This window comes from Tigriopus californicus, chromosome 10 (genome assembly GCF_007210705.1).
Source record: "Tigriopus californicus strain San Diego chromosome 10, Tcal_SD_v2.1, whole genome shotgun sequence".
Lineage (NCBI taxonomy): Eukaryota > Metazoa > Arthropoda > Copepoda > Harpacticoida > Harpacticidae > Tigriopus > Tigriopus californicus.
The window spans coordinates 6572028-6586285 of NC_081449.1; the positions used below are offsets into that span (position 1 = coordinate 6572028).

Sequence of the window (14258 nt, forward strand, 5' to 3'; positions counted from 1 at the left end):
TTAAGTTAGATTGGATTAAATGTTCCTTTCTTTCTGTAATCAACTCGTTATGGGCGCACTTTTGGTGCCTTTTTCACTTTTCCTCATGGTCACAGTTGCTCACCGTCCCTGAGTTACCTCTTGTAAAGTATTACCTCACAATGAATATGACTAGGACTGGTTCAGTGCACATGAAATAAGTGAAGATGGGAATTGCAGATAGTACATAAAGGGATGGGTAGAGGTAAATGATCATATTCTTGGATATTGCAGAGAAGAGGATTGGCCAGATTGAACAGAGTCTGTTTTAGCTCCCGTTGTTGATGTCATTTGGCCTTGAGTTGGATAAAGGTGCGTGACTGCCAATACTCTGAAGGGATCTTGGCCAAGGACAATAAGGTGTAAACAAGTCCTTGACCGGGAAGGATAGCTTGGGTCTGGACATCACCTCTAGAGAGGTCAGGTTTCCCATCACTGTTGGACACTAACTTTGCCAGTCTCATGGTGAGGGGCTCAGTTTTGCATAGAAAATGCGTCCATGCTTTGTTGGCATATTGAGGCACACACAGGTATCCTTTGAGGAACTTGGTGAAGGTGGTATTGGCAGATTTGAGGGCGAATTGGGCGGAGTTGGGAAGCCACATGTGAAGGCCATAGAGGAAAATTGGAGTGATGCAGGTCCAGAAAGGTTTTTATTCTAATGCTTTAATTTAATAAGTGACTCAGAGTTGCTATGACCAAAAGCAAGCCGTTTTGGAGGGAAGCTTGTTCAAAGTCCATATTTCAAGAAATTCGTGGCCTAAGAGATGGGCTTGGACCAAACCCATGATGACACGGGTATCACGGGTCAGATCGAGAGTGGACATGATTAGTTCCGCTACCTGGCGAAATTTGGTGGCCTATTCGTCAATGGTTTGAAACCTAAGCACTTCATATGACCTCAAAACCTACCTAACCTTTTGACAATATAACTTTGAAACAATGCACTTAACAAGTAAATGATACTAAATGACCTATATTTAATTGAAGAGTTCTATGTTTCTTATCTTATTACTTTTTTTCGCAAAGTGGCTCAGAGTTGCCATGACCAAGAGCAGGCCAATTTGGCGCAAAGTTCGTTCGCAGTCCATATTTCTAGGAGTCCATGATTGATTGCACTTGATAAGCTTGTATTATATGTGAAAATAGAAAAATGTATAAGAAATAAATAGTAAGCACTGTGCATTCCATTTAAGAGGACAAAACCCATTGGTTAACTTTTACAAAACATGCAATATTCTGATTAAATTTGCCTTCATCTATTACAAAAATGAACATTTTGTTTTTAACATTTAACTTGTGAGGTGTTTTCCAACTGAAAACTGAATTAAATTTATCATTTTCAAATACCGTGCTCCTTGGTATTTCACGAAAACAAGTATATCTCTGAGCTGCTCAAGACATTTTCTCCTTTTTAGTTACCTGGCTTGGTTCACTCTCATATATACCCTGCCTGATAAACAAACCAAAATATCATTCAAAAACTAGAACAATAAAGAAAACCAACCAACTAGCTGTTCAACCTTAATGCATATTGAATTCTTATGAATAATGAGTATGAAAATGAAAGCCTATGTAATTGCCAAAAGGAAANTTGGCACGGGCTGAATGACAAAGCGCCCTCTGAAGTGCAGAACGTAAAACATATTTTGTGCAGCATAAGGGGGCTATTAGTCTAGCTAAATTCACATAGTAGTGTTGTTGTAGATTGGGAGCATTTCATTGCAAAGTCACTATGTAAACTAAAAAATACCCTCTTACTAGTGCTATAAACTTCAACTTGTGCCACCAAGCTAGATGCAAGCAACCTCTGGCGTCACAGACAACTTCTCCTTTTTAGTTACCTGGCTTGGTTCACTCTCATATATACCCTGCCTGATAAACAAACCAAAATATCATTCAAAAACTAGAACAATAAAGAAAACCAACCAACTAGCTGTTCAACCTTAATGCATATTGAATTCTTATGAATAATGAGTATGAAAATGAAAGCCTATGTAATTGCCAAAAGGAAATACATCTGGGTTTAAATCATCACCATAAACAACTTGTTGATGAAAAAGTGGAAGGATTAAACAATGGAGAGGGAAGATATTTTATACATCATATCCCCATTTAGAAAACAATTGTAGAAAATATAATGTGGCCTGAATACCAACATCAAGCCAAACCTCGCGCTTTTTTACCTACTGTAGTGAACAAGGCCATTGCCCTTTCTTTCTCTGCCAGATCATGGAGTGGAGAGGAAAGCTCTCTGAAACCTCGCTAGAAGACGTTTCAGTTTTGCGTTACCTCCTCATCAAGTGCTTGAACATGAAGGTGGAATTCATTGAGCACTCTCTCAGCATAAATGTGTCTGATCAGGAGGTAACGCATAGCTCTACCAAAACTCGCTAGAAGACGTTCGATTTTCGACCGAGCTTTCCACTCCACTACTGACGTACTCCAGGGCCAGATTACCATCGCCCCTCTCCATGTCTGGAGAACTCCTTTACCCTACTCAACAGCTAACAAAATTACTCCAACCAGGCTTCCCTGTGTTAGTGTTAGTGCACCAAATTTTGCGCTTTTTGCCCCGTTTTAGCAATTCTTAATGAACATTTTTGCAATTCATGAATCTGAGCTAGCAAAATGCAATTCACTAATCCAAGAGCATTTTCTTCTATGAAGATGGAAATCACTCAAATCAATTTCAGCACACATTTGCTCAGTAAACACAAGCGAGGGAGGCTTTTTAGATATCTCAATTTAGTTTGGCGCTTAAATATTATATCCAGTATGAAAACACACTCTCCAAAATGGTTCATGAGTAGAGCTTTAAACAATAGTCTATTCAATTGGGCAAAAAAAGGCTAAAAAAAAGCTGGGGAAAATGGCGAAATAGTCGAGAATGATGCTCATTAAAAGTACGGAAAATGACGTTGACACAAGGGTGACAATCATGGTTCATGTGCATGGAATTGTACTATAAATAATAAATGAAAAATTCAGTGTCTAACCTGCATGGAATTCATCACCGGTAATATCTGCTTTAGAAGAGGAAAAAATTGTGCCAATTTCCATGATATAAATGTTGACATTTTGACCTGCTGAAATTGGTCCTTCTTTGCAAGGAAAAACAAAACACCTGCAAATAGGGCAATTTTTTTGGCAGGTTAAAACTGTATTATTTATTCCAATCAATCGGATGAAAATCAAAATTATAGATAAGTTGATGAAATCATGCAGCTTTTAATGAGCGTCACTTTCGATGCCTGGTTTAACTCTTTTCACTCTTCTGAGAGACCCAGGATTGAGTCACTCCTATCAATAAAGCTGCATGATTTCATCTATTTGCCTTCAAACTCCTCAATTATTTTAACAACGAATGAGTGTGTAAGACTAAAGTAATTATCAAGCATTGAAACATCTGTTATTGGCAAATATCTTATATTCTGAAAACTAGCTTCATATAAACCTTGTTAGTTTCTTTTTCTTTTACATGTCTAACTCCATCTTAGTATTGAATATAAATGATCCATATCTTTGGAAATCACTCTTCAGACTTTCTTTCTGCGATGGTCTTATTTATTGAGACTTGCACTAAGTAGCCGAGAGCTGTGCATGCAGCCTGCAGGCGTCTCATTGAACGAGACTTATTGTACATCATAAACCAGAACTCTCGTTGAACGAGACTCTTAGAAGTAAAAAGTCTAATTGAACTAGACCTTCCATAAAGCATATTACAAAGGTGAAATTGCCTTGTTAAAAAGGTGATATCAAGCAATTCTCAAGAGTTGAATTTCAACCAGGGAATGGTTGAAATTAAAATCTGAAAAAAAAACATTACCAGGTTCAAGTGCTCCCAAAGCCCCACCACATTTCAAATGCATTATTCATAAAATTATGACAAAGTATAATTGATTAAAGCTGTAATAACAATGAAAATTCAGTTATTTTTAACCAGGCCCCCATCCATTGAAAAGGTTGAAGTGCTCCCAAAGCCCCCTTTTATAACTACTGGTTCCATGACTTTTCCCAGTCTGGCTCGTCTTTGCGCTTTTTTTTTGCCTACTATACCCAGACACTGACTCACAACTGCTGGACTGGAAATCAACGCAGGATCCGGCTGGAGTCCCTTCCTAACGCCTCGATCTCCTCGATTGTCTTGATCTGGGGTAACTATTTCATCCTTTGTCTGGACTTATCTCGAACCCGTTTCGTTCCGTTATCGGGCCCCCAACACGTCCCGTCGTCAAAGATGGACATGGCCACGCCCGAGGGAGCAGGGGATCTTCTTCTGGGCGTGTTTGGCCAGGAGATTTTGAGCCAAATCCCTTCCGACTTGAAGACGGCCCTCGATCAGAAATGGACGGTTTTTCATCAAAATCTCGAAGAAGAACGCATCAAGGTCGAAAAGGACAATGTTCTGAAAGGTACTCGCACGCCATTTGGGATGAATGTCATGATTCAAATAACGTGTTTGATTGCATTTCAGAGACTCAGGTGTTCGAATTGGAGCGAGATTTGGATTTGACCCGCCAGAAATTGGAATCAACGCTCCAGTCGCAAGCACTCTTGAACCAGGACAAAGAGGCCTTGACCGACCGATGCAAGGAAGGACAACAAAAGATTGAAGACTTGCAAGAGAAATCTCAGTTGTAAGTCTTTCACCTGAGGAACTCGTAGCATTGTAGTCCAGTTTGATAATGGTTGTTGGTGGCATATTTATATTTGAATCTTAGGTTATTGGAAGAGAATGGATCCTTGAAACGAGAACGCGATCAATTGCAAGGCGAGCGTAATGATGTGATTGGCATGGCTGAGCGACGATTGACGGAAATCGAACGTTTGCAGAAAGAGGTTCAGACTCTATCCAATCAGTTGTTGCAAGCCAACAATGCCAAATGCGAGGCCATTGTCAAAGTGGAAGAGATTGCTTCCAAGGAGATCGTGCTCGAGTACAAAGAGAAGCGCATTCAGGAGGAACGAGAGTACATGAACGCTCAAATCCAGACTTTGAGTGGTCAACTGAGTCAAACCAACGACGAGATCATCCGGGTTCGAAGTGAGCAGAGCCACCGATTAGCCCAATTGTCATCGGATTTGGCTCAGAAGTCCGAGCAAGTCAACATGTTGGAGGGTCGAGAAGAGGCCTTGAAAACCGACTTAGAGCACGCCAATGCTCGATGCGAAGAACTGGCTGAACGACTAAAAGCGGCGCGAGAATCTGAAGTTGCCGTGGAGGAGAACTATCGCCAAGAAGTCAAGGCACAGACCAAGTTGGCCGAATTGTACAAGAGCCATTGTGACGATTCCGAGAAGAAAGCTGCGGATCTGGGCCAGGTGGTGGAAGAACTTCAGGACTTGGTCAAGCAAACCTCGGACCGGTATGGCAAGTTGGAGGATTGTCTCGAGTCCGAACGCCTGGAGAACAAGGAGGAGCTCAAGCGACGGAATGAGGCCATTCGGGCCCTTCGCAAAGAATTGACCGATGCCAACGATCTCATCAAAACACTGAAAACCAAAGGTAAAAACTAGGGCAAGTTTAAAAGTGTTTCAATTCATAGGCTGGCCAAATTTGACTGGAAAAAGACAGGTTTTTTTTTGTCAATCGAAAAATGGTCCGTTAAGAGAATTCAAATTAATTAAGTGACTGCTGATCAGTTATAGGGGTTTAATTACATTTCGGTATTCATTCTCAGTTTCTTTTACCATGTATTTTTTTTGACTCGCAATTTTAGGTCTCACTGAGGAAGGAATCGAAAAGTTGTCGCCCTCGGCTGCGGCTGCAAGTAAGCTTCTGAAAACTGGCATGAGTCTGACCCAAATCTATTCGCAATTGGTGACTTGTCAAGAAGAACTGATGCAAGCCAAAGACGATAACACGCGTTTGAATTCGTATTTGGACCAAATCCTGAAGGAAATTGAAGAGCGAGCCCCCGTTATGAAGCAACAGCGAGAGGATTACGAGCGAGCCGTTGATGCCGTGGGCTCCTTGACGCGACAACTCGAGGACGCGAGACATGAATATGAATTCAGGAAGAGAGAGGCTCTGGATGCCCGGCAGAAATCGGAGGCTGCTCAACGAGAAAACCGACGAAGAATGGAGCAAGTTCAAGATTTAGGACGACAAGTCACTGTGCTTGTCCGTGAAGTAGAGGCAGCCCGTGCCGGATTTAATACATCCAGACATCCCTTGAACACATCAAGCACAGATATGAATCAATCTGGAGACGCAGATGGCATCATTTCGGATCGCCTCGTGAGTTTCCGTGACGTAAGCGAGTTGCAACAGAAGAATATCGAGTTGTTAAGTGTTGTCCGAGAATTGTCCTCCAACCAAGAATCGGCGGAAAATCGAGTCGTGGAGGAAAAAACTGCGGAACTGAAACGGGAATTGGAAATGGCTTCAACCCAAGTGGAAGAATTGCGAGCTGCTCGACAACGTCATGAGGTCATGGTCGAGTCCATCATCAATGAGCGGGATATGTACAAATCCATTGCCACGGCCGGTGGAACTGAACCAATGCCCTCGGCTCCCATGGCCACCTCCACCCCTGGAGCACCTCTGAAGAGTGACAATGCTACTGTTGGCACGCCCTCCCCCGCCAAGACCAAGACACCGTATCATGAATTAGAGAAGAAGGCCATCTCCGCGGAAGCTTCATTGGTCGAAGTGAAGAAAGAGTTCGATTTGTATCGTGAGGAGAAATGAGAGAATCTGAGGATGGTGGAAGACGAGCTTAAGCGAACACGAGAAGAACTCCAAGACAAGAAGACTAAATTCATCAAGTTGGCTTCCCAAGAAGAGTTCAATAATGAGCGCTATAAAACTGCTCAGGCCAATGCTCAAGCCTACAAAAAGCAGATGGAAATCCTCAATGAAAGATCCACCAAACTGAGTGCCATTGTTGCCAAGCACGAGAGCTCGATCGAGCTTCTTCGGAACGAAGTTCTAGCCGCTCAATCCAAATTATCGCAGTCAGAGGTTCAACTGGACTTCCTCAAGCACGAGAAAGGCGTTTTGAAGGCTGCCGAGGCCAGACTTATTCAAGAGAATGAGATCCTTCATCGTCAGAAGACAAGTTCCTCCATGGTAATGGAGAACCTCAATCTCGTCAAATTGAACCTCGAACGCCAGGAACAAGAGCGAAACATGCGCTTAGAGAACAAAAACGAGGCCCTCGAGAAGGAACTGGCCCTTTTGAGGAAGAAATTGGACGGCGAGGAAGAGAACTATAGATCAGCCGTTCAAGCTTGGGAAAAGGCTCAAAGCGACCTTCGACTTAAACTGGACGAAGCCATGGCCAACGAGAAGGAAGCCGTGGAGAAGGTAACTAATCTTCAGGCTCAATTCGACGAATCCCGACTACAACTCACAGAAACCCAAGAGAAGTTAGAGCTGGCTGAATCCTCTTTGGCTGGACGAGGTGTCAAGGCAATGTCACGGCAAGAGAATCAGCCTGAAGTTTCGGCCAAGGTGAGGGATCTTCAACTCCAATTGACCCAGAGCAAGAACGAGGTGAATAACCTCAAGATCCAACTGAATAGCAGCAAGGAGGCGTGTGCCAATTTCAAGAACCTGGCCGAGTCTGCAGAGAAACGATTGAGTGAAAATAACGTTGCCGAAAAAGCCTTGAAGACCGACTTGGAGAATCGATTGCAACAAACCTTGGAGATCAAGAACTCGCTAGAAGCCAAGCTAGTGGAACTAGAACAAGCCAAGATCGGCACTGGGGAAGAAATCAACCTGAAAGAAACACTTCTTGTTACCCAGAACAAGCTGCAGGAAGTGTCGGCTCAGTTGGTCGAAGCTCAGAGAATCGAAGTCGAATGCCGTGCTGAAGTGGAACGGCAAAATATCTTGATTGAAGAGGCTCAGCAAAACTATGAGAGAGAATTGGTGCTCCATTCCAAGGATGTGGAAACAATGAACGGACTCAAATCCATTGTGAACTCGCATCGAAATGCCGTGGCCGAAAAAGAAGAAGCTCTCCGGAATGCCCTCGAGTCTTTGGCCGAAGTAAAGGCCAATGCTTCCCAAGTGGACGAGTCTCTGAAGACCGAATATGCCCAACTGAATGAACAATTCAAGGTTGTCGAAGAGGAGAACAAGTCTCTTCACACTCAATTGGCCACTATCACAGAACAAATGACCTCCATTCAACGACACGTCGAAGGCAATCCGGATGCGAGCAAGTCATTCTCGGAAGAGGAAACGAAATCCACCGAACAACTAATGCAAATCATCAAATACCTACGAAGGGAGAAGGAAATCCTCAACAGCAAGATCGAGGTCGCCCAGGCTGAATGTGCCAGAGTCAAATCCCAATCTGAGCACTTCCAGAAGCAGTTGAACGAGTCCCAAGCAGTATTAGCCAGAGAACGCGAGCAAACATCAACATCAGCCATGTCGTCCTCGAAATATGCGGATCTCTTGCAAAAGGTGCAGACGAATTCCGCCTTGAGTGATTCAAACAAGATCTTGAGAGAAGAAAACGACACCCTCCATGGTCAACTAAAGAGTGCCCAAGCTGACGTCGAGATCTGGAAACAAGAGGTCAATCCAATCAAGGATCGAATCAAAGTTTTGGAGGAGAAGGAAGGCACTCTGAGCTCAGAACTGATTGCGGCCAAACGCGAAATTGAGAAGTGGAAGCAACGATCCAATCAACTGATCGAAAAGCAACAGATGATGAATCCCGAAACTGTCAAAGCCATGCAAAATGACATATCAAGTCTTACTCAGCAATTGGAAAAGGCTCGCATGATGGCTACCAAACACAAAGGTGATGCCGATCGTCTCTCAGTTGAGCTCAACCGAGTCAAAGCTCAATTATCAAAGATCATTCAAGACATCAAGGGTAAAGTGGCAGAGATTGGGCGGTTGAATCAAGAGCAAAAGAAACTGACGGATAATTGCTCACAATTAGAGTCCAAATTGTCGGCCATGGACCGTGAGAAGAACTCTGTGGTGAGCGAAAGAGATGCCCTTAAACAAGAGCTTCTCAGGGAGAAGAATCGGAATGCCAATCTCCAGAAATCCGATGGCCTAGAATCAGAAAAGGTCAAGAAAGAGTTGGCTGCCTTGAAAGAGCAGGACACTAAGCGAACCGCTGAACTCGAAGGCTACAAAAAGAAGCTGCTTGAAAACAAGACTCAAATCACCCGTTTGAAGCAAGTAGGTCGGGATTTTAAGGAAAAATCGGACAAATTCCAACAAGAACTTGTCGTCCTGAAGGAAGAGAAAGTCAAATTGGTCGCTGATCTTGCTAGTGGCAAAACCACTACTACTGCAGCATCTGGATCTGCTCCACAAGTTGGCGACGACGAACTAAGAGCTAAAGTAGCTGAGCTTGAAAAGAAGAACGAGGAAGGCGAAACCTTGATTGCCGAGACCATGAAAGAGTTGGAGAGTAAGGATGCAGAGATCAAAGAGTTAAACGACAAATTGGTTACCTTAGACCGCGATATGAAGGTCGCCAAATTCAAAGAAAAGCGAGCTTTGGATGTTCTCAAGAATTGTAAAGTTGAGGTGACCCGAATCAAGACGGAAAATAAGGATCTCAAGACCGAAAACACCGTCATGCGAACTAAGAACAGTCTCCCACCCCGACAACCTGGCCCAAGTAAGACCGAATTTGATGTTCAAAAAGAAGAGTTTGAGAACAAACTAAAGGCTTTGGGCGAACAGAAGGACAAATTAGAGGCCGAATATAAGGTCGAGCGAGAAAAGCTTCAACAACAAATCGAAGCTCTTCAACAAGAACTCCAATCCAATCAGAAACAACTTGATGAGGCTCTAAACTCACAAGAGCAGCAGCAGCAACAACAGCAACAACAACAGCATCAACAACAACAACATCAGCAGCAGCAACAGCAACACCCTCCACCTCCCCAACAACAAGGGACAAGCTCTGAAAGCAAACCCTCGAGTGAGGCTGTGACAGCCAGTGTCAAACCCATGGCTGGGTCCTCGGGGACCCAAAGGAAACAGACGTCTTATCCTCAAGCCCAGGTCCATCCAACCCGCCATGTTCCTGCAGCCACCATTCGTCCGACGGCCATGAGAACCCCACAACAAGCTTCCGTTCAACCCATGGTCTCGGTAAGCCCGAACTCTGCATCTCAGTCCACCTCAACCACCACTACTCATGCAGGGGCTACTGCGGCTACCCCAAATCTGAACCCGAATGCGAGCGAGTTCATCCCTAGGATCGCCTCCGTGCCCAGTGGATCTGTAGAAACGGTCGAGTCATCGGATGAGAGCACGCCCCGCGCCCGCGTTCTTCCCAGGTCTCAAGATTCCGATTCCGACTCTGGACCGAGCAGTTCTGCTGGTCCAGGATCTACCACTCAACCCGGAGGTGCAAGTGGAGGTACAGCAGGAGTTCCTCCCGGTAATCAGAAGCGCCCACGTGATGATCCCCCGGATTCGGATTCTAACACAATAAAACGGCTCCGAACAGTCGCCACCGAGGCCGAAGGCGTCCAGCAAAGCTCCGTTCCCCCTCCATCTTCAACCACCCAAGAAGAAGATGATGGCGAGGAAGTGGAGATTGTTTCGCTCGAAGGAGCCGAACCAGAAGCCATGGAAGATGAGAGCGATGAGGATAATGAAGAAGAGGAGTTGGATGAAGACCCCGGTGATGTCGAAGAGGACGAAGGCAGGGCACCCATGGAAGAAGTTGATGACCCAAACGAGCGAGATGATGGTGAAATTGACGACGAGGACGACGAGGAAGAAGAGGAAGATGAAGTGGAAGACGAGGAAGAGGACGAACCCATGCAACAAAGTGAGAAAGATGACGATGTGGTTCAGGTGGAGGACACGGACGATGAAGATTCCAATCAGTATCAAGTACCCGAACAGTCGGATGAGGGTGTGGTTGCTGCGGTCGTGTCGGGTGCCGCAGGTGAAAGTGAACCCTCCAGCTCTTCGACCAGACAAGGTCATGAGGGTGGAAATGGTGAGGGCCGAAGCCACGTGTCAAGTGTTGTAAGTAAATGAATATAGTGCTCATGCCTTTTTTGAAATATGATTTGAAAAGTGGTTGGCTTTTTGTTCTTCAGACTTTGGAAGATCAAGGCGATAGCGTGGTCCCCGGGACACCAAAACTATCTCAGCCGCAGAGTGACATTTTTGGAGGTGTTACTTCGGAGCAATCTGCCCAAGCCAGCTCGAGCGAAGGTGGAACCTTTGGTTTTGGATCTATTCCTGACGTCGCTGTAAGCAGCTCGAGTGGAGGAACTACCACAGCTACTTTGGCCGCTCAGGATGGAGTGGATCGAACAGCCGTGGATATTGCTCAATTCGTCCAGGCCACCGAGGGATCCTCCTCGATGAGCCAGCCCCGGGCTTCCACGTCCCAAACAAAAGGTTCGTCCCCGTGCCTTTTTTGTAGGATTTCAATCCTTCTGCATGTTGTTCGAATTGTCTCTAGGTTCCTTGAGCTCTCAGCTTTCCAATACAGCTGTGGACATTCCGGCCAGATTTGGATCTCAAGAGGACATCGTTATTCTGGACGATGACTCCAATCAATCGAGTGGCAGTGTTTCCACATCAGCCCAGAGACTGGCCGAAGGACAAGACGGTTCACTTCAGGCTCAAAAGCCATCCGCTTCAGAAATGGCGTCTACTGAGCAAGTACAATCTTCCGAAGGTGAGCTGTCACAACCACGCACCACGACATGTATTCACCATTCAACATGCGACGGACGAGAAGTAAGTTTACCATGAAGTATGACTAATATTCCACTCTTTCCCTTTTTTTAGGAGATCTTGATCAAGGATCGAGCTCCCTGGCTGGTCCAAGCCAGAGCCAAGGAACTGTGTCTTCATCCAATCGTCCGGACGTCTCAGCAGTTCCTTCGACCAGTGCAGGCTCGAACACGGGAAGTGCCGACAAAAAGAGGCTCAATCGCAATCGTATTGTATTCGATTTGAACGAGGATAACAGTAGCAGTTCGAATCAAGCGCCCGCAGGTCGTGGGGGAGGAGCTGGACCTGGGACTAGTTCTTTCCGTGGCATGCGTGGAAGCTCCTTAATGCGAGGCAACCCTGCGCCAAGGGGAGGCATTCCGGGAGGCCCAAGAGGCGGAGGCCAAAAGGCTCGTCGTGCCAAACCTCAATTCACTCGAGGAAAATGAACCGCCAGCGATGACTAGGAACCATGTACAGAAGTGAATGACCATAAAACGCTCAGGCACAAACAATAAAAAATATCTCTTCTAGAAAGCGACGAGGCCAAGTTTCATTGGTGCACGATCTGTATTTTACTGAAGCATCATTATATTTGATTGAAACTATCGATAAGGAATCATTGCGTGTTCGCTTGGAAGTTTTGACACGTGAGTAGACAGGGGAAACTAATTGATTACTAGGGAAGGGGGAAAAACTGTTTCATGAGCAACGCGTTTACACGGCGGTTTCGAGGTGATCCATTTGAAATGCGGGCATATCGGAGGAACTCACGGATCCATTCGAATTCTTGCGGAATTGCTCCGGCAAACTATTGATATAGGCCATATACTTTTGAATATCAGATTGCAACACTTTCGAGTCCAGTAACTAAATCAAAGGAATCAAGGCATCAAGAAATATGATTGAATACCATACTCGATACCATCTCAATATCCTCACCTGTTTGGCTGAAGGCCTCCTTCCTGGTTCAGGTCGAAGGAGAACCTTAACTAATTCTGCCATGTTAATTGAATAATGGTTGGGAATGGGCTTGTACGAAGCTCGGGTGATGTAAACGACCATTCGTGCCAGGTCTTGACCTAGAAATTTGAACATCTTGTTCAGATTGTCATCGATATTCATCTAGCAAATGATTTGTCTCTGACCTGGAAAAGCCGGCGCCAGAGCGCACATTTCGTATAGGACACAGCCCAAAGCCCACATGTCTGATTTATAGTCGTACGGTTTTGAACAACAAATCTCCGGAGACAAATACTGGGGCGTGCCAAGTCCGGTGGAAGCAAAGTCGTTTTCATGGCTGGAAATCAAACCAAATCGATGGACATCTTAATAACTTGAAGAGTAACCGCAAAACCCACCTGAGAGTTTTGGAGATGCCAAAATCCCCCACTTTGATGAGTTTGGTCGAGGTAAGAAAGATATTCTGCGTTTTGAGGTCCCGATGCAAGATATTATTTTTGTGGAGATAATGAAGAGCAAACGTGATTTGTACGAGGTAGTTTTTGACGCACCCTTCTTCCAAGAACTGCTTTTCAAGGCGATGTTTCTTGATGAGTTGACCCAGATCGCCACCATCGGCGTACTCCATCACGATACTGATGAGAGGTACGCCAGAGGCACTGAGGGACGTGTAAAACTCTTTGTATCGGATGATATTCACGTGGGAGCATCTCTGAATGATATGCACCTCATTAAAGGCAGCATTTCTGTCCTGCAAATACAAACATCTTATGATCTTTTATGATTGTCCCATTTAGTCTAAGCCAAGACAGCATCACAAATAATAATCACCTTATCCGAACTGTCCGAGGTCATTTTGAGCTCTTTCACCACATACTGACGGTTGCTTTGAATGGAACGAACGAGCCAAGCTTCGCCAAAGGTGCCTGATCCCAAGATCCGACATCGCTCATATTTGGAAGAAGGTCCAATTCGCTCATGGATTCCGCCGGACGAAGACGATCCGGATCCAAAATCTTGGGACATGATGCGATAAAACGGGCGGATACAAGGCGAACAGATAAGAGGAGATCAACGAAAGGACAATACACTGGTCATGATTGTTGGAATGAATGATTGACTCAGGGACTTGCGACGAATTTGTTTCTCTTTTGAATAGGAGGTTGGGTGAGTGGGGCGGACAATAGTTCAGAAGTTTATCGATGTCTAAAATGGTTACATGTGTAGATTATTCGATAAACGTTAATCTCCACCGATTAGTTGTCGGTGCTCATTTTTAAGTGTGTGGCAAAATGTTTTAAGGGCTATTAATATCGTGTTAGGCTAAGTGGGGTCAGGTTAGGTTAGGTTTGATTAGGTTAGGTTAAGCTTAAAAAAGTAGCACCGCCAACTAATCGGTGGAGAATAACGTTTAACTGTGTAGATTTGATTTTTATCTCATATGATTTCAATTGTATATATTGTATGTGAAGTGAACGCGTTTATGGCCAACTGACGTTAGTCATTCCTTGAAGTAAAATCAAAGACAACATGCCACCCGATGAAGTAGTAGAGGCCCGAGCTATCCGAGCTTATCAGAAAGGGACCCCCCCCC

The 14258-nt window shown here is 44.8% G+C and overlaps 2 protein-coding genes across 2 annotated transcripts; one reads left to right on the top strand and one right to left on the bottom strand.

Moving 5' to 3' along the window:
- Positions 1-3891: 3891 nt before the first annotated feature.
- On the top strand, positions 3892-12238 carry LOC131889691 (nucleoprotein TPR-like). The gene is made up of 8 exons (XM_059238849.1): positions 3892-4433; positions 4496-4658; positions 4743-5527; positions 5742-5977; positions 7142-10999; positions 11074-11380; positions 11445-11663; positions 11777-12238. The coding sequence occupies exons 1-8, from the start codon at positions 4259-4261 to the stop codon at positions 12148-12150; spliced, it is 6117 nt and encodes a 2038-aa protein (XP_059094832.1). The 5' UTR covers positions 3892-4258; the 3' UTR covers positions 12151-12238.
- A 14-nt stretch (positions 12239-12252) lies between these two features.
- LOC131889690 (serine/threonine-protein kinase Nek4-like) lies at positions 12253-13990 on the bottom strand. The gene is made up of 5 exons (XM_059238848.1): positions 13496-13990; positions 13063-13415; positions 12850-13001; positions 12644-12783; positions 12253-12571 (listed from the first exon to the last, which is right to left on the bottom strand). The coding sequence occupies exons 1-5, from the start codon at positions 13688-13690 to the stop codon at positions 12419-12421; spliced, it is 993 nt and encodes a 330-aa protein (XP_059094831.1). The 5' UTR covers positions 13691-13990; the 3' UTR covers positions 12253-12418.
- Between the last annotated feature and the right edge of the window lie 268 nt (positions 13991-14258).

Bases quoted from the DNA above. Each gene is read 5' to 3' on its own strand.
- LOC131889691 (XM_059238849.1), top strand. From the start codon at position 4,259: ATGGACATGGCCACGCCCGAGGGAGCAGGGGATCTTCTTCTGGGCGTG. The intron at 5,528-5,741 runs GTAAAAACTAGG...TCGCAATTTTAG, and splicing joins CAAAACACTGAAAACCAAAG to GTCTCACTGAGGAAGGAATC. The intron at 11,000-11,073 runs GTAAGTAAATGA...TTTGTTCTTCAG, and splicing joins GAAGCCACGTGTCAAGTGTT to ACTTTGGAAGATCAAGGCGA.
- LOC131889690 (XM_059238848.1), bottom strand. From the start codon at position 13,690: ATGTCCCAAGATTTTGGATCCGGATCGTCTTCGTCCGGCGGAATCCAT. The intron at 13,002-13,062 runs GTGGGTTTTGCG...TTTGATTTCCAG, and splicing joins GGCATCTCCAAAACTCTCAG to CCATGAAAACGACTTTGCTT. The intron at 12,572-12,643 runs GTGAGGATATTG...CCTTTGATTTAG, and splicing joins GGAGGCCTTCAGCCAAACAG to TTACTGGACTCGAAAGTGTT.